Below are 21613 nucleotides of genomic sequence, written 5' to 3'. Positions count from 1 at the left end.
ATCAGTCAATAAACTGCATTCCTTGACATTCTGTGCTCATAACGGATTCACATATATTTACAATATAATTAGATCACCGAATTGGATTTAATCACACAGTGATTAAAAGGCCCTTTTCACTATTCTTGCTTGGGTCCATAAAAGATGGCATTGCCCTTAGGAATGGTTTATTTGTGTACATCGGCACTACACCCTTTCACTTCCAGAGGGGCAAGCAACGCAATGCATTGAAGTCACAAGTTGCCAAATTTGACACATCTCTAGTCAAGTCCTTGTATGACATCGAATGGCCATGTACCAAGATATCACACCATACAGAATAAGCCCCTAAGTGTGTAAAAATAGGATTGTGAGAATGTTACGATAACCTAGAAATCTGTTGAGCCAGATGGAGCGAGCTCTTGTGATCCATTTTTAGTCTACACGAGGTAGTCAAGTGAGGTGCCTTCACTAATAACATTTTTGAAAGACCATTACTGAATTTAAGTCCATTTAATTTCACTATAGTATGCTGTTTTCCTATCAGAATTTGGACCCACAGAGAACTCAAATGTAGCTTGGTAAAGGATCACTACACAAGAAACAACTCGCATTAAGCTGGTGGAATACCAAATGTGTTGGAGGTTGTGCATATTATACCCTGTTCAGGGAACAAGAAAGTAGAACTTATATAATATATTTTGGGGAATCTTTCACTTTGAGGACCTGGCATTGTTCTTTTTCTTTTGTCCTTGATGCAACGCTCAGTATAATGACATTGTTGACAGTTTCCTGTTTTTTTTTTTATAGATGCTCTTGTTTATAGAGCTAGTTGGTGTTAATGTTTGTATAGATGCGTGAATTTGCCGGGGAAACGATTTGCGGGTTTTTTAAACCAACTTAAAAAAAAAAAAAAAAGTAAATACTGGAATTATTTAGATCAAATGTTGTAGCTAAACTGTCCAACTTGTCAATAGTTTTTCCATTTTGCTTTTTTTAAGCGGTGAACTCGCTTTCCCATGAACAAGTGAGAATTTAGAGTAAGTGAACATGCCAACACATTGGCTTTTAGCACTAGGCAAACTGGCTGTAGACTGTTGAAATTAAGCAAACTTGTTGTAAAAATGACGGGTAGAATTCACACGGTTCACAATCCTTAGTGAGAAGATCGCGCGTCTCTAGATGTGTCCCAAGAATTTAACTAAGAATATTTACATTGAGAAATAATTTCCCGAGTTATGGTTCTTGACCACTATGATTTAGATCTGGACCAGCTAACAGAAATAATGAAAGTTACAGGAACACCAACTCAGGATTTTGTCCAGAAGCTCCAAAGTCCTGACGTAAGTAAGCATTTTTTGACTGCTAATAAATCCTCATTACAGGCATTATGCGCTTAGTTTAGATTAATAGGTTATACAAATAATTACTTGTTTAGACCGCTTTGTCAGTACAACACATGCTGTAGTGTAGAGTTCTTGCAGCTGTATTAGTGCTAGAGAAAATGTTTATTTTTTTACGTCTTTTTAGGGCTTACACGAAAGTTCTTCATAGATTTGTACACAAGTTTTCCATACATCACAAGTCTCATGTTGACATCGGATGTAATGTCTAAAGAAGGTACTTGTGAGTACTAGCAAAGCTCAGTTGCAAACTTAACCTATAAAAAATAATAATAATAACTTTAATGAAAGGTTTATATAACTGCAAAATAATCAGTACAGCACAGTAAAACAATATTGATTAATTTTATTTTAGTGGATTAATAAATATTTTCATAGATCTATTTTTCCCCACATGTACACTAGTGTAATATATAAATGTATATTTGTACACATGCAAAATGTAAGGGATTATTGCTCTGGTTATGTGAACATCGGAATAAGTGATCAGTAGTGTGACTGATCCATATACTGTACATGATATTTACAAATTATCTTTGTCACATTTAGAATTTGCAGTAATGTACTAATTAGACCACATATTTTGACATCTTAATTCTGCATAAATGATAAAGGCAATAAATGAATGAAACAACATAAAAATATATGTATTGTGTTTCAGGCAAAAAACTACATTAAAAGCCTACCAAAAGTACAGAAGAAAGATTTTGGAGCGGTCCTGAAGTATGCAAATCCTTTGGGTAAACTTATTATTATTCATCAATTTTATCCAATGTCTTTGGACTTAATTATTTACATTGTTGGTGCAATCCAGTTTGTGTAAATGTTACTGATTCCTTGTTTAGATGAAGGATACCACCGCAGAGACCCATATGGCTGTTCGTTATCAAAACCTATATTGACTTTAGAAGACATTTTCCTCTAGAGGATTGCTGAGTTGTTAAAAAAAAAAACTATTATGTTCAGGTCTGGATATATTTATATTTATCAGTAACGCTGCCCTCCAGAAAATGACGAATTTGACTTTCCCCACCTTCTTTCCTCCCTCCTTCTCTCTCCTCCAGTTTCTCGATCATCCCCCAATCCCATCTCCCTCCCTTCTCTCCCTTCTCTGCATGTCTTTAAGTTAATACTTTATGTTATCATCAATTCTTTCCGCCTCTCCTCCAGGATTTTTGCTTTCTCTTTACATGCCAACTGATGCTCTCTTTCTGCATCTGCTTTCTGTCTAAACGTTATAGCTATCGGACTCTCCATATCTGCCACCAGGCTATGTACATTATGATGTCACTGATGAGCTAAATCTCACAGAGGGGATGCACAAAACTTTTACTAAGGTATATCAGTATGTGCTTGGCAAAAATGCACACCAAAAAAACACATTTCTGAATTCTGTGTATTGTTGTATTACTTATTTTTAAAACGTTGGAGACCTTGGTAGCTCAGAATTTTGTGTATGACATTTAAGGCCATATTTATTAAGCCAAACTATTCCACAGAACCTCTTCCAGCACAGCTTGGTAAATATGGCCCTTTAATGTAAAATGGCTTGCTGCACGGAAGGGGTCTAATGGAGTAGCACTTGTTGCTAAAAATGGCCCATTCTGTTGCAGTTTCTAGTTAATGAACATGGAAATATCTCACTTTCTATGATTCCATTAAACTCCATTGTTTTTTTTTAAAGTTAATTCCACTAAATGCAGTTTTAAACGTGTGTAAGTATAATCGGGTAACCTTCATTCAATAGACCCTCCCACACGGGCACAAGACTTTGCAAACTGGTCCTATGGAGTACAAATAACCCAATTTGTGGTATCTTATGGCTATGCAATGCTTGATGAATGCCCACTACATCCATATGATGGCCTGTCTCTTCTCTTTGTTCCACTGATTAGCTGTGAACCTGCTGGAGAAGATGCTAGTGCTGGATGCGGAAAAGAGGATAACCGCGACAGAAGCTTTATCTCATTCTTACTTCGAGCAGTTCAATGATGCTGACGAGGAGACGGCACCCGAACCTTACGACGATTCATTTGACAATGTAGAACTTCCCCTTGATGAATGGAAGCGTAAGTATGAAAATCAGTAGGAAAATAATACTGGCAGATTCCAGGATATATTCTTTGATACAGTGGTCTGTCTGTTGTTGATGGCCAATCTCATTTGCAATGAAGGAGTAACTGCACATGGGATGGTATTAAATATAGTGTCATCCGCTGTTTGTTAATTCATGCCTTACTATGTAGAGGGATGAACACAAGGTTTAGGGATGAAAGAACCTCCCTTCATCAGGATTACGCTAGATTTAACACCATCCCGTATGCGGCTACTCCTTCTTTCCAAAGGTGATGTTGTGGACGTCACAACAGAATGCCGTCAGAGTTTCCTGGACCGGAAGACAGAGGGTGATAATCGGAGGTTGAGAAGCATATAGAAGGGTGTGCCGGTTAGTTGATAACTCTGTGATGGCCACTCCACATTTAGCACCACAAGCATTCTTGTAGGTGTTAACAAGTAAATATAGTGACCGGGTACAAAAGACTAGAGTATCTTTGTTTTTATTTATAGGCTGACATTTCCATTTCCTTTTTAATTTTTTTTTTTAAATACCAGATTTATATTAAAAATGGGACTGTCCCCTATTATTATTATTTGTGTTACTACTTTGACTACAAACCCTAAATACCCCAATTATTTGTTGTCATCACTTTGTTTCCACACCCAGTAGCCGGTATAAATTAGCAACGAAGCGCTGACCTTGTTTTTTTTCCTCTAACTGGTGTTGTCGGCTGACTTCACTTGGACCGTGCTTTACCAATGGATAGAATTCCAAGTGCTAGTGTTTGCAATCTGGAAGTTTAAGGAATTAAGAGATAAGATAATCAGTCGTACTTGTCGTTCTTGTTTGGGTCTTAAACTGGTGCAGCCGGCGGCGCGTGCGGCCATGCGCGCGCCTCTCACCAGCCCCCTTACCTGCTCCCTGGCTGTCCCCAGTCTCTCCTCGATACCCAGGCTCACTGCGCACTGTGACGCGTCAGCCGGCAGGAGCTACAACCAGTTTGTGATCCCGAGCAGCAACGCGTCACGTGGTGTGGCAGGGAGCCAATCAGAGAGGTGGGCGAGAGGGGAGGGGGGGGGAAGAGCGAGAGGTGGGGGGGGGAGAAGTCTGCTGAGCTGCGTGTGTTTGTGTGTGTGGCGCCTCAGCTTTAAACCCACAGCTTTAATTAAATGTTCCTATGCAAAGGTATTGCAACATTAAAAAATATAAACCATTTTGGCCAGTGGCATTTATATCAGTGAGGAATAGATGTAAAGAAATATGTAGCTCAGAAAAAGCCAAAAAATGACTTGGATGAAAAAACTGCTAGCAAAGCATTTTTTTCCCCTGTATTTATTTTCTTCCTCTGCTGTAACACTACATGTAATTCAGAATCGTGATTTGGTTCTAGAGAAGTGGTAGTTTGTGTTGAACTACACTTTTAATGGACTAATAAGATACTTATTCATAAGTGTGTATGCGTACGCGGCTTCTAAAAAACTGATCTCTATAATTCATGTTCAAGAGACCTGAAAGGCCTCAAACACTCGATTATAAACACACATTAAAAGGTATAACAGCTTACAAAACATTTGTAGCACCGCAGAAATGTGGGGGTTTAGATGTACATGAAGTGTGTGTGTGTGTGTGTGTATATATATATGTATATATATATGTATGTATATGTATGTGTATGTATATACAGTATATATATTGCAGAATAAATGAGTTCTTCAGTATTAGGTGAAACCTTTTTTATTGGACTAACAATTTATGTCATAGGGCAAGCTTTCAAGAATTCTCCTCTCCTTCAGGTCAAGCAGTGTGTGTGTGTGTGTGTGTGTGTGTGTGTGTGTGTGTGTGTGTGTGTGTGTGTGTGTGTGTGTGTGTGTGTGTGTGTGTGTGTGTGTGTGTGTGTATATATATATATATATATATATATATATATATGTATATATATATATGTATATCTATATATATATATGTATATCTATATCTCTCTTTGTTCTTCAGATTCATTGCTGGTTTGTAAGCACTGAAAATACCATAAGATCCTTGTTGTGTGAAAATACAGATTCTGACACCGGTTTCTTGCAGTTGTCATATTTATTTTAGAGGCATTTTTCAATCCCAAACTTCAGTTGGTGCACGCAAGATGTTACAGGTTATAGACGGAGAGCAGTCTTTCTGGTTCGATGATTCTCTCCTGCTCTGAGGTAATATTCCTCAAGAAAGGCATGATATAGTTTTTTTTTCCCCTAAAAGATCTGTCAGGACGCATAATAGTCCTGTACATTAGGGCTTAACGTGAAATGCCTGAGCTTAAAATTGTCAGGAAAGCAGTCATAAAAACATTATAGATTTCTACTCGAGTGTAGTAGTTACCTTTTCTGATAATGTCACCTTACTAAATAATTAAAATAATAATGTTAGGACACTGCCTGGTCATCACATAATACCCTGACACCCACCCCTATAGGCGTTCCTTCTCCCAACGCTACTTGTTAGTCCAGCGCATGTCTTTCCCCGCCCGGCCAAGCACAGGGATTAGAAAAAACAAAGAAGATAGCAGTCAAGCGGCACATACCATTCAGCTCGAAGCATTTACAAATCATTCATCACTCATTGTGACGTGTCACTTTCATACTGGGTTCCGGCGTCACATATTATAAAAACGTAAATGTGGCAACCCTAGACTAAAACAAAATAAATACCCAACCCACTACTATTATTAGCATGGCCGTAGCAAACTCAATGTTGTTGTACTGTAGTTGACTCTAATGTAGCATGAAATTAAAATGTAAAACAATAAGAGTGAACAATCAGATCAGGATTTCATATATAAAGGAAACAATACACAGATGGTGGGTTTTTTTTTAAATTAATTTGAATCATCACCTCTAAATCAAAGCTGCTATTCTTTGGATAAAATGTTATATCACAACAAGAAAAGCATGAACAGGTCTTTGCTCTGTCTGTATCACACAGGTTTTGAGTAAACATGTTCCCTTCAGCAGCAATTGCTTTGTGTTGGGCATCTTAAAGAAATCGTACAACCAATTGCTTGAGAGCAAGTGAAGAATTAAATAAATTCATCATCGTATAAATTGTGCTTTTAACTTATTTTATAGGTTGAACTTGATGGACATGTCTTTTTCCAACCTCATTCTACTATGTAACTCTGTTGTCTTTCATCTTACTGTAGGTATAACATTCAAGGAGTTGTCGAGCTTCAAACCACCAGTGACTGAGTCAAAGGAAACTGCAGTATAACTACTCACAATGCTGGGAAACTGGGATGGGGCATAAATTATGGGAACTGGACTGTAAAACAATGTAGACAAAAACTGGATGTAATCTGTATCATCTGTATTTTAAGAATCATTTGTTAATTTTTTTTATCCAATGAGGATCTAGTGCCTTTTTGTATTTTCTGCAAATGCAGGTGTCAGATGTAACTGCATGTAAATATACTGCTGCAGAAAGTGTGTGAGTATTGGGAAGGGATACAAAAGACGGATATTCTATCTCTGGTCTACACTGGCTCAAGGCCAAAGAGGGTCCAAGGCAAGCGTATAATATCATCATTTCCCTTTAAACTTCCACTGGGATTGGATAGTTCTTCTTATTCTCGTAAGACAGAACGTACTGGTATGATACCTGTAAATACTACAACAGCTTCTGAAATGTCCCTTTCTGCAATAGTATATTTAGATACAGGTGGGCCCTGGCATATTGTAACAGCCTCTGTTGCTTTAAGCAAAACAAACATTTTAAACCAAAGTGGATATATGTTTTCTCCTTAACAGCTTTCCTGTATTATTGTTCATTTGTGTGTATACTTAAAACAGTGGGGTTAGCCAACTTGATAATGCTAGAATTCTCCACTGGCAATAGGAAACCCTTGAATAATTACAGGGTTTATTCACATACGAACATCCATGGAGAACTTGCCATTGTGATTGACCACATTTAACATGCTATTTTAAGTGGAAAATTATAATCAAAATGATTCCTTCCACATTTCTGCCTTTCTCCGTCTGCCAAGTCCTGGGGAGCCTTAATACTTTTCTTCAGCGCTATTTTCATAGCAGCAGATGCACAAACAAATCCCACGTTATTATAATAACCCTTTCATTGCCAGGTGGGCCTCTAATGCACAGTTACAAAAAAAAAATGTTACAGTTTTGTTCCTCCCTTTTAAAAATGTTCAACTGGATTATGTAGCGTAAAGCGAAGACAAACATGCTGAATAATAGGGGAAAACACAGGATGGGACACTATATAAGTATCTTGGATCCTGTCCCCACATGCTTTTAAAGCAGGCCAGCAATGTTACCCAAATGTTACCCAAACTGTATGTAATACCAGCATTGTCTATGCTGTTTAAAGCAGCAATATGGGATTCTGTTTTTTGTTTTAATTTTTACATGTTTTTTAATTAATTTTTTTACTACAGGATTGAAACAGGGGGTCTTCGGTGCTGAACGCTCTTAATTTCAGCTCTGGGGACCCCGGTGCCTGTATCTCTGCAGTCAGAGAAACTATGTGCCTAACATAATGGTGGCGTTTAAATGTCCCGTGTCACGCGGGCCAATAGGAAGCTGTGATATCATTTGGTGCAGCTTCCTATTGGCCCACGTGACTGGGACATTGAAACTGAAAAGAGATTCCGCCCCCCTAAGGAGGTAAGCATCTCTGGAAGCAGGAGTCACCAGAGCAGAAATGAAACCCGTATTGCTGCTTTAGTATAAAAGCTTGGCAATGTGTGAAAAGGCTTAAGTCATTGCCAAGAGCAGCTAGAGTGTTTTCAGTCACGGGTTCTGTGATAGCAGTAGGATTTTGCATGGCCTTCCAAGTGTTCTAAGAGAAACATTTCCTCTTATTATTGTTGAATAAGATAATGTAGGGAGGGCTCACTGTGCGTGAGAAAGAAGTAGTTTGGTTTCTAAGAATTTAAAAGCCCGCATGTAAAGCGAAGATCCCTAACCAATTCATACCATCACCCGTGCAGCCGCTGTAGATCATTAAGGGATGACCATCATTAAATATGACTGTTATTTGAATTCTAAGAAACACTTTTTCACACGCATCAAAAGCAGACCTAAAAAAAAAAACCCGCAGGGATTGCAAAAACAACCAATCGAAAGTGAGACATTGTATGTCTTAAATAGAATATGAGGAACAGGTGCAGAAATTATGACTGGAACAGGATGTCCAGTTCTTAACTACTGTGCTGCTGCTGCAGAACAGAACCATGGCCTGGATTCACTAAACTCTGTTAAACTGGCGCTAATATCACACCTGGTTAAAAAACAAAACAAAGAATCTGCATTAATAACTCTCAAATCTTGCTTAATTCATTTCCATCTTCATAAAACCCTACGCTCATGCATTGCATTTGACATTTAATATTGTGATACTGTGAATAATGCAGTATATCTAAACATTGCTATAAAATGGAGGTAAAAATGTTGTGATCGTTCCCTACACGCGGAGCTGTATATACCTTCATTTTATCCACACGCTGACCGTGTTGAGGGAGGGAGAGGGATGGACACTAGGCCATAAGGGAGGGGGTTGGAGGATTTTGTCTGTTTGGACAGTGACATTAGCGAGTTCTGCGTTAGTTGTCTTGTCCTGTTTGTTTTTGTCTGTGTGTGTGTGGGTATGCTTTTGTGATTTTGTGTAGTTGGAGAGTTGTTTGTGTATTGGTTGATAGTGAGTAGTCTAGTGCGTAAGGGATGGAGGAGAGGATGAATGGAGGGGGAGTAGGGGAAAGGAGGATCTTAGGGGCGGTCCACAGGTGAGGACTGGAAAAGAAGAGAGGGCAGATGGCATGAAGCCCCATGGGAGGCACCTTTACAGCCTCCAAATACAGACCAAGCCCATGCTGCAGCATGTCAGCAGCAGCAAATGCATGCATTTAAGTTCTCACATTAAGACAATTAGATCCTGGTGGACGTTTACACACAAACAGAGAATTTGATGGCAGATAAGAACCACTCGGCCCATCTATTCTGCCCATTTTGCTATATGCTGTGAAACCTCAGACACTATTTGATCCTTGGCTTTCTTTTGTATTTAGGATAGACTTGTGTCTATCCCAAGCATGTTTCACTTCCCTTACCGTATTGGCTTCTACCACATCTGTTGGGAGGCTATTCCACGAGTCTACCACCCTTTCTGTGAATAAGCACTTCCTCAGATTACCCCTGCCAGCCTCCAGCTTCAGAGCATGACCGGTTCTAGCACTTCTTCTCTGAAATATGCTTCCCTCCTGTACTTTGTTGAAACCCTTTATGTATTTGAAAGTTTTAATCATATTCGCCCTCTCTCTTCTATCCTCTAAGATGTTGCATATTAAGGTTCTTGAGTGTTTCCTGGTAGTTCTTGTGCTATAGATCACACACCATTTTAGTAGCCCTTCCTTGCATGATTGCCTATTTATGTCATTTTGGCGATTTTGGTCTTGTGAACTGAACACCATAGTCGAGGTGAGGTCTCACCAAAGATCTATAAGGGGGCATCACCACCCCTCTCCCAGGCTAGTACCTCTCCCTTACATTGAGGTATTTGATGAGATTCTGGACCCCCAAAAATTATAGCTGTGGAAAATCGGCACTGGCGAGACATTGCTGAAGCTGCTAACATCACAGGACATTAAAAGAAAAGATGTCCAAACAAAGAGCACGCAGCAGAAGCCCAGGTGGAAGTCCTCGTGTGACCGTCTTCCACTCGAGATATGAAAAGAAATTAAAATGGATAATGCACTGTAACAAAAGTCATAGACACCAGACGAGAAGAAAAGGGAGGAGAAGCCGGTGAGATCACAATTTAAAAATGACATTTCCATATGTGTAATGAATGTGAATGGCAAGACCATCTATTCTCCATCATCGTAACATTGTTAAACATATCAGAGTGAAGTGTGTTTATTAGTTGCAATCATTTTATATATGCTCATGACATAATTATCACTGTAAAGATGACAGGTTATTTTAAACATTAAATAGGGGTTTCTATGCCCTGTTTACTTTTTAAAGGTTCTTCCTGACATGATGCTCCGCTACGCACTACTTGTGCACGAACACCACCAACTGAGGAGGAAGCACCAACGGAGCCCATCACTACATCAGTAGCATCTGAAAGTGGTCATTATAATGCTCAATTTTAGAGCCTGTAAGGATGGATGAGCCACAGCGAGAACAACACTTGCCAGAAGTGGGAGTGCAAGCCGCCCAACAGCCACAAGAAACAGGCTCATCGACTTTCTGCGCAATCATAGCAATTTTATACTGCCCAAGTGATTTGATTCTGTATGAGAAAACTAAATACAATACATGAGGACATGTATTACCTTTTAATTGCTTCCGAGCTCATACCGCAGCTACTAGAGCCGAAACCGGAGTTCAAAGGGAAATCCTGCAACTAAAGAAACAGAAGATATTACAAAAAGGCAGATGCTCCCGCTAATGGAACCAGCCCGACCTCTGCAGCAGAATGCCCCACCACCAAAAATTATAACCTGCAACCAACGCTGCAAGAATACAGCAAAGTCTGACCAAGTGTGCGGAGTAATGCAGCAGGCAATCAGTATTTCTAGCCCACAAACACCACCACCTGCACAAACCATCTCCAGTGAAAGCCGAACACCGGGGCCCTCAAGTACCAACACGAGGCAGGATCACGCCTTTGCCCTCGAGTAATTACGAGGCATTACGCCACCGAGTTCACGGACACAGAGGGCGAAGGATGTGCGCCATGTCAGTGTCATGGATTTCACTCCTGTGAAAAGACATTTTTTCTCCAAATATAATATATAACTTTTATTATTATATAAAATGTTTGATTTGTTGCACAGCTACCTGTGTATGTAGTTTCATTGTTACCCAATTTTTGTAACACTTCAACAGCCCTCTGCTAACTTATCTAACAAAATATAAAGTTCTCACTGTGGTGGGTGCAATTACCATAACACAGCGCAGAAAATAATGTCACCCCTTTGATGCCCGAGGCTACCAATGCATTGTAAAGGAATGCCTTCAGGCACCGAAAGGGTTAATGTACAATATGAACACCCTCAAAGTAAAATACAAAAAGTTTAACATTTATATGGTCAAAATAGTAAACCTTTAGTAGCCCAGGTAGCCAGCTAGTAATGGGTACATATTTATGTATATCTTTATTTGTATAGCGCCATCCATGACCATAGCGCTTTACAGCAGTAATACACGTGACATAATAATATAACACATAATGAGAATAAGAGCTTGAGACTTAAAAGAAAACATTAGAAAAGGAGTCCCTGCCGCGAAGAGCTTAGAATCTCTAAGGCCCCGATCCATAAAAAGGTGCCATGCTTAAGCACCCTGTGTTGAAGCTTGGCATCCTTTGGTGAATCTGGGCCTAAGCGGTTTACCCATGTCTAGCTGGCCACTTGGTCTACTAAGAGGTTATTACTGTATACAGTATTATTTTCTAAATGTGTTAAAATATTGTTTTAGTTCACTTATTCTGGGTTGGGTAGCCTTCCCTTGCTCTTAAGTAATGACTATCAGATAAATAGGCAAGATAGGCCTGAAACCAGCCTGGTTAGGTGATAAAAGTTTGCATCATTTTTTGGTGGTAGACTGATATCTTAAATTGAACACAGAAATATTGCATCCGCAAAAACCTGAGCTATTTTATGCAATTAAAGATTTTCCTGATTAAAAAAAAAATGTTTTTCTTAAAAATTAACGCATATTTTCAACCATATCGGAGTTTAGTGAATTTTGGCCAATGGATCTTTGGAGTTAAAATGACACGTACTGCATCACTTGCATCTATTTTATCAGCTTGCATCCGCGAAAAATTAGGGAGTGTTTTGATGGGGTCTTTGGCAGTCAGGAGAGAAGTTATTTGATACGCACATGATGATAAGAATATCAGTTCTTGTGTATCTTCAAGGTTTTTGTTTTTTTTCTGCACTTTTTGTCGGTCAGCAAGACATTGTCAAACATAATTATAGTCTGGAACGAAAGACCCCTGTGTACTACAGACCCTCCAGCATAAAAGATCATTAATTGTCGAATACAGGGAGAGAGCGCAACAATTCTGACGCAGAAATCATCTAGCAGAATTTTTATTTTATTACATGTAGGATGTTTGGACAATGTGGAGTTGTTTTTAGGTTTATACCACAGCGAGGAAGGACTTTCAAGATCAAAACGTTGGTAAATAATTTGTGATATTTGACATTTCTTGCTTATCTGTTTTTTTTTTCTATTTCAAATGAGCTGTTATCCTACCAGTTCTTCAAACCAGCCTCTGTGTACTCATTTCTTGTATATTTCTTTGAAGTATTTGTATCAGAATGTTTGAAGCGGTTTAACCAGCATGAAATCCCCGTGACACATTCTCTCCCTGTTCCCTTATGCACCAAAGTTAAATTGTGAGTCAGGGACTTTTACTTGAAAAACTCTATGAACAACATAGTGCTACATGACAAAATATATACAGCTCAACCCCCTTATAACGCTGTGCTTGGGGTCCAAAGAATCACATTGCGCTATAAGCGGATCGCGTTAGAAATAATGTACAATTGTATGCCTTGTACAATATTTTAAGTATTTAAGATGACAATAATCGTGTTGTAAAGTATTCATAAATACCAAAATTGGGAGCCACACTTGCAACGCATTAAAGCGGATTTGCGTTATAACGGGGTTGAGCTGTATATATTCTGCTCGCGCAACAGTGTGATTTCTCCTTTAACATTTTGAACTACCTTCGCCAGAACAAGATTGACGCAGATATGTTTTTTTAATTGACTATACAGTACACTCAAATATGTGTAATCCTCTTTGTCTACCTAATGAACAGCTTGTAAAAGCTTGCAATGTATATTTCCAGGTTGTTATTTTTTCTGTGTTTCTTTAAAAACCTTATTTGAAAGTTTACTTAAAGCAGCCCTCCTGCTTTCCTATTTTTTTTGCGTTTGTAGGTTTGAAGCAGGGGGTCTCCCTCCGGAGCTGAACCGCATTAATGTCATCTCCAGGGAGTCCCTGCTTCCCGAGATACTTGCCTCCACAGGAGGTGCCGACAGCAGCTCCGGATGGGCTATCGAAATGGCGGATTTAATTTGTGGCATCATCCCTTCCGGCTTACTATTGGCCCACGTGACCTGGGCTTTTATACCTGCGGAGCTGCTACTGGCACCCCATACGGAGGGAAGTATCTCAGAAAACAGACAGTCCTGGAGCTGAAATGAATGTCGTTCAGCTCCAGAGGCACCCCGTTTCCCATCTCGGGGGGTGGGGGGATGGATATTTTTTAAGGGAGCATCTGCTCCTCGAGGTTATATTTAAGACATGTTGGTCTTTCAGGCAAAGTTATAAACTTATGCCAATTGAACCTCCTACAGTAAAGGACCATTAGGTTCTCAGAAACATGTGGGTGTAGCCATCTGCCTACTGAATTAATAGTCCAGTGGCTTTTAACCCCTTCACTGTCAGTGGGGCAGCAATGCATTATATCCATGTTTATAAATGAATCCATAGTTCCACATCCCTCCTGTGTGCCTTACACATAATTTTCCTGGAAGTAAGGCTGATCGCCTCTGACTTCCAAGAATTCTCTAGGTGAAATGGTTTACCATCGTCATACCATTTTATTTAATAACTTGTCTTAAATTTGGGGTTTCAAAAGTTTTGCATTGCACTTTTATGAGTAAAATAAAATTGTGGCTGAATTGCACATTCCAATATCTGTTTTGATGGCTGAGCAGAGGGGGCACATTTTAGGGTATTCAGGAGGACAGCCTTACCCATCCTAAGTCAATCAGAGTTCTGTGTCTTAAAACATCATTAATGTTACAGAAAGGTTTCTGCTTCAGCCCTGTTCCATAATATGCTAGTCTTAATCATATCAGATATATATCGTTTTATGGCACCATGGGTAGTTGCAGCTCCTTTGCTACGAATCAGTGCACTAAATTTACAAAAGTTTGGAAAGAGTCCCTGATAGTAATACCATCTGGCTCCAGGTAATCCAAGGAAGAACTAAGCCAGTCTTGGTTTTCACTTATAGATGGTTCGTTAATATCGCGAATGCATGAGGTTGGTTAAACGTCAGCTGACCGGTCTTGGTTTTTAATATAGAAGATGAGCAGAAGAAGACTAGCCAGGTGTGTTCTAAATCGCTGGTCTACTGAAGCTCTTGTGCTATGGTGATGCTGCTTCTCCACTCCTCCGTGAGAAAAAAAAAGTTTTGCAAAGTGTATTACCATTGGTGCTAAGAAACTCAGGAATAATATGACAATTTTCGGTTTGCCTTAAGGAATAATATGACAATTTTCGGTTTGCCTTAAGGAGATGTAAACAGGATCTGCATGTACTTGTACTTGTGTTGCATGGCAAAGAATAAACCATTTTATAACAATACAATTATTTGCTTATTTTTGTTAATCTGATTCTAGTTTTGCTTACAAGGGTTTCCAACCTTTTTGTGGGATCTTGGGGATGTGCGCAGAGGGTAAAACACCAGTGAAGTTTTTAGGAGAAATAAACATAAGTTTTCTTAGCCAGCAGAACAATTGAGTGATGACCGGGCGCGACAATCACAAAAAAACACAAGTCCAATATAATATTACACCAGTCCTCCTTTGAACGTGGGGGAAAAAAGATAGAGAATGGAAATCCAAGATAGTTCTAATCTCACTGTCTCTTCTTTTCTGTAAGGTTTTTCTTAATATTTCATGCTTGCAGATTTCTGGAAAAATAGAAGAGGGAACACCATTGCGCAATATCTTCTGAGTATTAGAAATGTTCTCCCCCAGCTGCTAGCTACTTACAGCAATTATGCAGAAAACAGGTACTGATTGGTATCTTTAATCTTCCAATAAGGTCACTACAACTGGCGCTGAATCTCTCCACACTCTGTTGTTTCCGGATCTCTCCTTCAACGCTCAGTGCCAATTCACCCAAAGGATAAGGAGAATAGACATAGTGCAAAATACCAGTTGTACATAGTAGGTATAATATTATATTGGACTTGTGTTTTTTGGGATTGTTGCGCCCGGTCATCAATCAATTGTTCTATATCGTATAGCAAGTCATTGGATAGACATGTTTTTTTGCATTTCTAGGCTGCCATCCCATTGTCCCAAGGGGTTGGGTTGGGATTGTTATCACAGTTATTGATTATCTTATCACAGATAGGTGTGGTGATACTCACTATCACTTTTTCTATTATTTAGTTGAGCGCAGTGTGTAATATATCTCTCTCTTGTTATTAGCCAGCAGCTTTAAACAAACAGAAACCAGCTTCATATCAGCAAAACAAAATTAGAGCAGAACAGAACTAGGCCTAACCCCATGTAGGGGGCTGACTAACATTTCAGCAGTCCCTATCTGAGGGATGGAAGGCTAGGCCTCTTCCCAACCTTGGACACAGTCCAAAGAGAGGATCCTGTAGGTAGGATGCTCGCCTCGTCAGACCAGAGTCTGTGGGGGTTCCCTCTGGTGGTTCCAGGGACCGGTGTTCCTTGAAACAGTTTCTTCCCCTGGGACCTCTGGCAACACAGACTCTGTGTTAGAGATCCCAGGCAGTTTGTGCAGCAGGCTTTTAAGCATGCTTGATAGGGTTGCCAGGTGGTTTGTCCAAAAATACTGGACCCCCACGCCCCCTGAATACATATAAAAAATACCCCCACGCCCCTCGGATACATATAAAAAATACCCCTACGCCCTTCGAATAATATAAAAAATACCCCCACACCCTCCGAATACATATAAAAAATACCCCCACACCCCCTTAATACATATAAAAAATACCCCCACGCCCCCTTAATACATATAAAAAATACCCCCACACCCTCCGAATACATATAAAAAATACCCCCACGCCCCCTTAATACATATAAAAAATACCCCCACGCCCCCCGAATACATATAAAAAATACCCCCACGCCCCCTGAATACATATAAAAAAATACCCCCACGCCCCCTGAATACATATAAAAAATACCCCCACACCCCTCAAATACATATAAAAAGTACTCCCACGCCCCCCGAATACATATAAATATACCTCACCTCCCCAAAGCCTTATAAAATATACCCCCACCTGCCCAATACATTATAAAATATACCTCACCTCCCCAAAGCCTTATAAAATATACCCCCACCTCCCCAATACATTTTTAAAATACCCCCACCTCCCCAATACATTTAAAAAATACCCCCACCTCCACAATACATATACAATATATCCCCACCATCATCACCACAGCTCATCCTGGCTCCCCATCATCTCCTCAGCTCATCCTGGCTCCCCATCATCTTCTCAGCTCATCTTGGCTCCCCCATCACCTCACCTCCTCCTGGCTCCCCATCATCTCCTCAGCTCATCCTGGCTCCCCATCATCTCAGCTCATCCTGGCTCCCCCATCACCTCACCTCATCCTGGCCCCCCATCACCTCACCTCAACCTGGCCCCCCTCATCTCACCTCACCCTGGCCCCCACATCACCCCCCAAATTGTGTCTTTAACTTATTGCCAGGAAGGACACAGACTTCTCTGGGATGTGGGCTCCACCCCTGATTGGCTCTCCGCTCCTCCATTCAGGGGCAGGCTGCACAGACACTCACACAGTGCTCCTGGCCGGCCACCGTCCGCCCCCGCCTCCAGTCTCAGCACTTCCAGCCCTCCGCCGTCGCGCCGCCCTCGCGCTTGCGCTGCTAGCCCTCCACCGCAAAAAATGGTAATACCGGACACACGCGTGTCCGGTATTACCTCCGATTTTATACCGGACAGGCATCGGAATTACCGGCCTGTCCAATTCAAAACCGGACACCTGGCAACCCTAACATTGCTTGATGATCAAGGTGGAGACTGGTCAATTAACTCCTGCTGAAATTAACCAGCTTCCTGCTGGACTCCAGCTAAAAGACAGGTTTTATTTTAGACAGGAGAAAGGCCCTGCTACATGGGACCATTTCATTATGAATATTTATGAGGAGGCCCAACAAAATTTTAAGGAAAAGGTGGAATCCATACGTCAGAACATCCCCTCTGTTTCTTCCTCCCATCCTACACTTCTTCCTAACTCTCCTCCTGCCTTCCTTGACTTTTTCCACTGTCTCAGAGGAGGATGTGTCGCTGTTGATCGCCTCTTCTCCCTCTACCACTTGACCCCATTCCCTCCTATCTCCTAAAACCTCTTGCTCCTACTATAATCCCTACGCTCACGCACATTTTTAACTCCTCCCTCTGCTCTGGAACCTTTCCATCCTCCTTCAAACATACAACAGTCATACCATTACTCAAAAACAGCAAGCTTGACCCTACCTGTCTTTCTAACTATCGGCCTGTCTCCCTCCTGCCTTTTGCCTCTAAACTCCTTGAACGTCTTGTATTCTCTCGCTTGCTCCATTTTCTCAACACCTATTCTCTCCTAGACCCTCTACAATCTGGCTTCCGTAATGCTCACTCCACGGAAACAGCCCTCACTAAAATAACTGACGACCTCCATGCTGCCAAAGACAGAGGTCATTACACTCTGCTCCATTTACTCGACCTCTCTGCAGCATTTGACACCGTGGACCACCCTCTTCTCCTTCACATTCTCCATACTCTTGGCATTCGGAACAAAGCTCTATCCTGGATCTCATCCTACCTCTCCCATCGTACTTTCAGTGTCTCTTCTGCTAATACCTCCTCCTCCTCTATTGATCTCTCTGTGGGGGTACCCCAGGGCTCTGTCCTGGGACCTCTTCTCTTTTCTCTGTATACACTCTCTCTAGGTGACCTAATAACATCTTTTGGGTTTAATTATCACCTCTATGCTGACGACACACAAATATATTTCTCAACACCCGACCTTACACCTACTGTACAAACCAAAGTTTCTGAATGTCTCTCTGCTATATCATCCTGGATGGTCCTCCGCCGCCTTAAACTCAACATGGCTAAAACAGAGCTCCTCATACTTCCTCCCAAATCTGGCCCTACTACCTCCTTCCACATTACTGTTGGAACTACGATCATTCACCCAGTAGCCCAAGCACGCTGCCTTGGGGTCACATTCGACTCCTCTCTCACATTTGCCCCTCACATTCAAAACATTTCTAAAACCTGTCGCTTTTTCCTCCGCAATATAACAAAGATACGCCCTTTCCTCTGTTGCTCGACTGCTAAAACTCTGACTCAGGCCCTCATTCTCTCCCGTCTTGATTACTGTAACCTCCTGCTGTCCGGCCTTCCTGCCTCTCACCTGTCTCCCCTACAATCTATCCTTAACGCTGCTGCCAGAATCACTCTACTCTTTCCTAGATCTGTCTCAGCATCTCCCCTCATGAAATCCCTCTCCTGGCTTCCGATCAAATCCCGCATCTCACACTCCATTCTTCTCCTCACTTTTAAAGCTTTACACTCTTCTGCCCCTCCTTACATCTCAGCCCTAATTTCTCGTTATGCACCATCCAGACTCTTGCGTTCTTCTCAAGGATGTCTTCTTTCTACCCCCTTTGTATCTAAAGCCCTCTCCCGCCTTAAACCTTTTTCATTGACTGCCCCTCACCTCTGGAATGCCCTTCCCCTCAGTACCCGACTAGCACCCTCTCTATCCACCTTTAAGACCCACCTTAAGACACACTTGCTTAAAGAAGCATATGAATAGCACTGTGGCTATTCTGAACACATGGCACATAAAGCTTGGCCCCCTGCAGATGCACTTACCAGAACTCCCTCCTACTGTCTCTGTATGTTCTCCCTACCTACCAATTAGACTGTAAGCTCCTCAGAGCAGGGACTCCTCTTCCTTAATGTCTAAAGCACTTATTCCCATGATCTGTTATTTATATTATCTGTTATTTATTGGATTACCACATGTATTACTGCTGTGAAGCGCTATGTACATTAATGGCGCTATATAAATAAAGACATACAATACATACAATACAATACAAATTTTGTATAAATATCATTTGTTTTTAAATATACTGTTCTGGGTGTAAAAATCAGACTATGAATGAGACAAACCACAAACTAATGGGGGGAAGATGCAAAATCAAAACGAGAAATTGACTGGCTAGTCTAAGAAGAAAAAATAAAAACACTTTTTCTTGACTATTTCTGTACCTTTTTAAAAAAAAAATGAAATCCAATAAATGTGAACAGGATTGTAGCAAGCACCTTTATTACTTTTCAATATATCCAAACTTTTTTTTTTAAATTCAATATTTGTTTCGCTTTGTTTTTGTGTTTTTAAATATACTTTATTTGCATGTTGATGCAGGAGGACATTCTAGGATTTTCAGATGTACAGTTTGAGAAACTCATATTAAGCTAAAGCCTGGGTGCCATCTAGCACATTATGTTGGTGTTGCAACAAAGAGAAAACCCTTAAGGGGAGCTGTAAGATGATTGATGACGGCCGCGGTGCTGGTTTTAAGTGTAAAAGGAGAAAAACAAAGTGCAGCGACGATTTTCCCGCACAGTACCACCTTAAACGAGGCATTTTTTTTACTTTTTTCATTCCCTTTTCATAGTACAGTACAAGACCAAACACAATAAACTGAATAATTCAGGATTCCACATATTCTCACCAGCTTCTCCCCTACATAATCCTTTTCTCACCTGCTTCTTTCAAGCTTCTCACCTACATGCTTAAACTGTTTCCACTCTACGTGTCCCCAGTTTCTCTCCCCCTTCTCTCAAACTTCCATCCTTTCTCGCTCTCACTCCCCCCTTCTTTCTCACTCCCCCTTCTCTTTGCCCTTATCTTGCTCTCCCCTTCCTTTCTCCCACTATCCCTGTGCTTTTTCACTCTCCCCTTCTCTCTCAATCTCGCCGTCTTTATCTTTCCTCCCCTTCTCTCTTCCCCTTATCTCTCACACACTCTCCCCTTCTCTCTCTCCATTATCTCTCACTCTCTCTCACTCTCTCACACACTCACACTCTCTCACACTCTCCCCTGCTCTTCTCCCCTCCCCCCTATTCTCTCACTCTCCACCCCTTCTCTTTCAGTCTGTTTGTGTGGTGGTCCATTAATTTTCTGCTTCATCTGGACCCTGGCACCGGCTCACATATCCCCTTCCCCCTCCGGTGGCTCTGTTATCAACCACTGGCCATTCTGACCACCCCTTCAAGTGCCAACAGCCAGTTAAAGTAAGTCAAACAACATCTATGTTCCTCCCCCGTGCCCACCGTGTTATTTCCTTCTGTGTTCTCCCCCTACGCCCAATGATTCTCCTTGTCCGGTCCCCCCTGATACTCCCCTGTGACTATACCTGTGGCCGCCCCTTATTCTCAACTGTGGTAGCACCTGCTGTGGCCCCACCCAATGGTTCTCCCAATGCTTGCTCCCCCTGTGATTTCCCACTGTGCCCCCCCCCCCCCCCCACCCGATACCAAACTGTGGTGGCACCCCTTGTGAATTACACCTGTGTGTCTCTAACGCCCCTTCCGGTTGTGCAGAGTGCCAAGGGAGCGCAGAGGCAGGACAGCAAGGGATGTAAAAGGTACCCTTTGCCACTGCACTTTGCTGCAGTAGTTTTTTCACATAATGTATTTCTCAGCAAAATTGAACAAGCCAGATCTGCCTCTGGAACACAACAGCTTTCTAAGCACCCATCCTCTCATACTAAGATGCTGTGTACAGATTGTGTAAGAAAAATTACAGAAGACGATGCTCCTTCTAGGATCCCAGACTAATCTAAAACGTTCAAGATCTCAAATGAAGGTAGTCTTACAATACGACTTTTGGACTCTCAGGATCAGCCATCCTTTTCTGAGCTGGATGAGGAGTCCTCCGAAGTGGAGGTCAAGGATGAGCTTGGGGCATTTAAAGTGGATTGCATTGTAAGATTGTTTAAGAATATGTGCACCACATTAAACATTGAAGACCTTAACAAAGAGCTTGGAGTCTTGGATAAAGCATTCCTGGGCCCCAGGTAATGCATTGTACCCATTCCAGGAAGAAGACTGTAAATCATCGTGGCGTCATCATCCTAAGGTGGATGCAGTTATTGCATGGATAGCAAGACAGACCATCCTGCTAGAAGATAGTACTTCTTTTAAAGAACTGATGAACTGACTTGTTGAGTGTGTGTTACAGAAGCAGTTCACCACTCTGGGAACAACTTTGAAATCAGTGACTGCCATGGCCCGTATATCCAGAACGGTATGAACCTGGATCTCCAAGACG

At 41.2% G+C, this 21613-nt stretch overlaps 1 protein-coding gene across 1 annotated transcript in view; it reads left to right on the top strand.

Moving 5' to 3' along the window:
- MAPK12 (mitogen-activated protein kinase 12) overlaps positions 1-14849 on the top strand; it is an 81376-nt gene extending 66527 nt beyond the window's left edge. The window contains exons 9-12 of the mRNA XM_075599858.1: positions 1243-1322; positions 2044-2122; positions 3278-3451; positions 6626-14849. Of these exons, the coding sequence (XP_075455973.1) occupies positions 1243-1322; positions 2044-2122; positions 3278-3451; positions 6626-6693 (401 nt within the window). The 3' untranslated portion in view covers positions 6694-14849. The remainder of the gene's footprint in view (positions 1-1242; positions 1323-2043; positions 2123-3277; positions 3452-6625) is intronic.
- Positions 14850-21613: the final 6764 nt, after the last annotated feature.

Source organism: Ascaphus truei, chromosome 5 (genome assembly GCF_040206685.1).
Source record: "Ascaphus truei isolate aAscTru1 chromosome 5, aAscTru1.hap1, whole genome shotgun sequence".
NCBI lineage: Eukaryota > Metazoa > Chordata > Amphibia > Anura > Ascaphidae > Ascaphus > Ascaphus truei.
The sequence above is the reverse complement of the archived record's forward strand: the minus strand, read 5'-3'. Positions and strand labels throughout refer to the sequence as shown.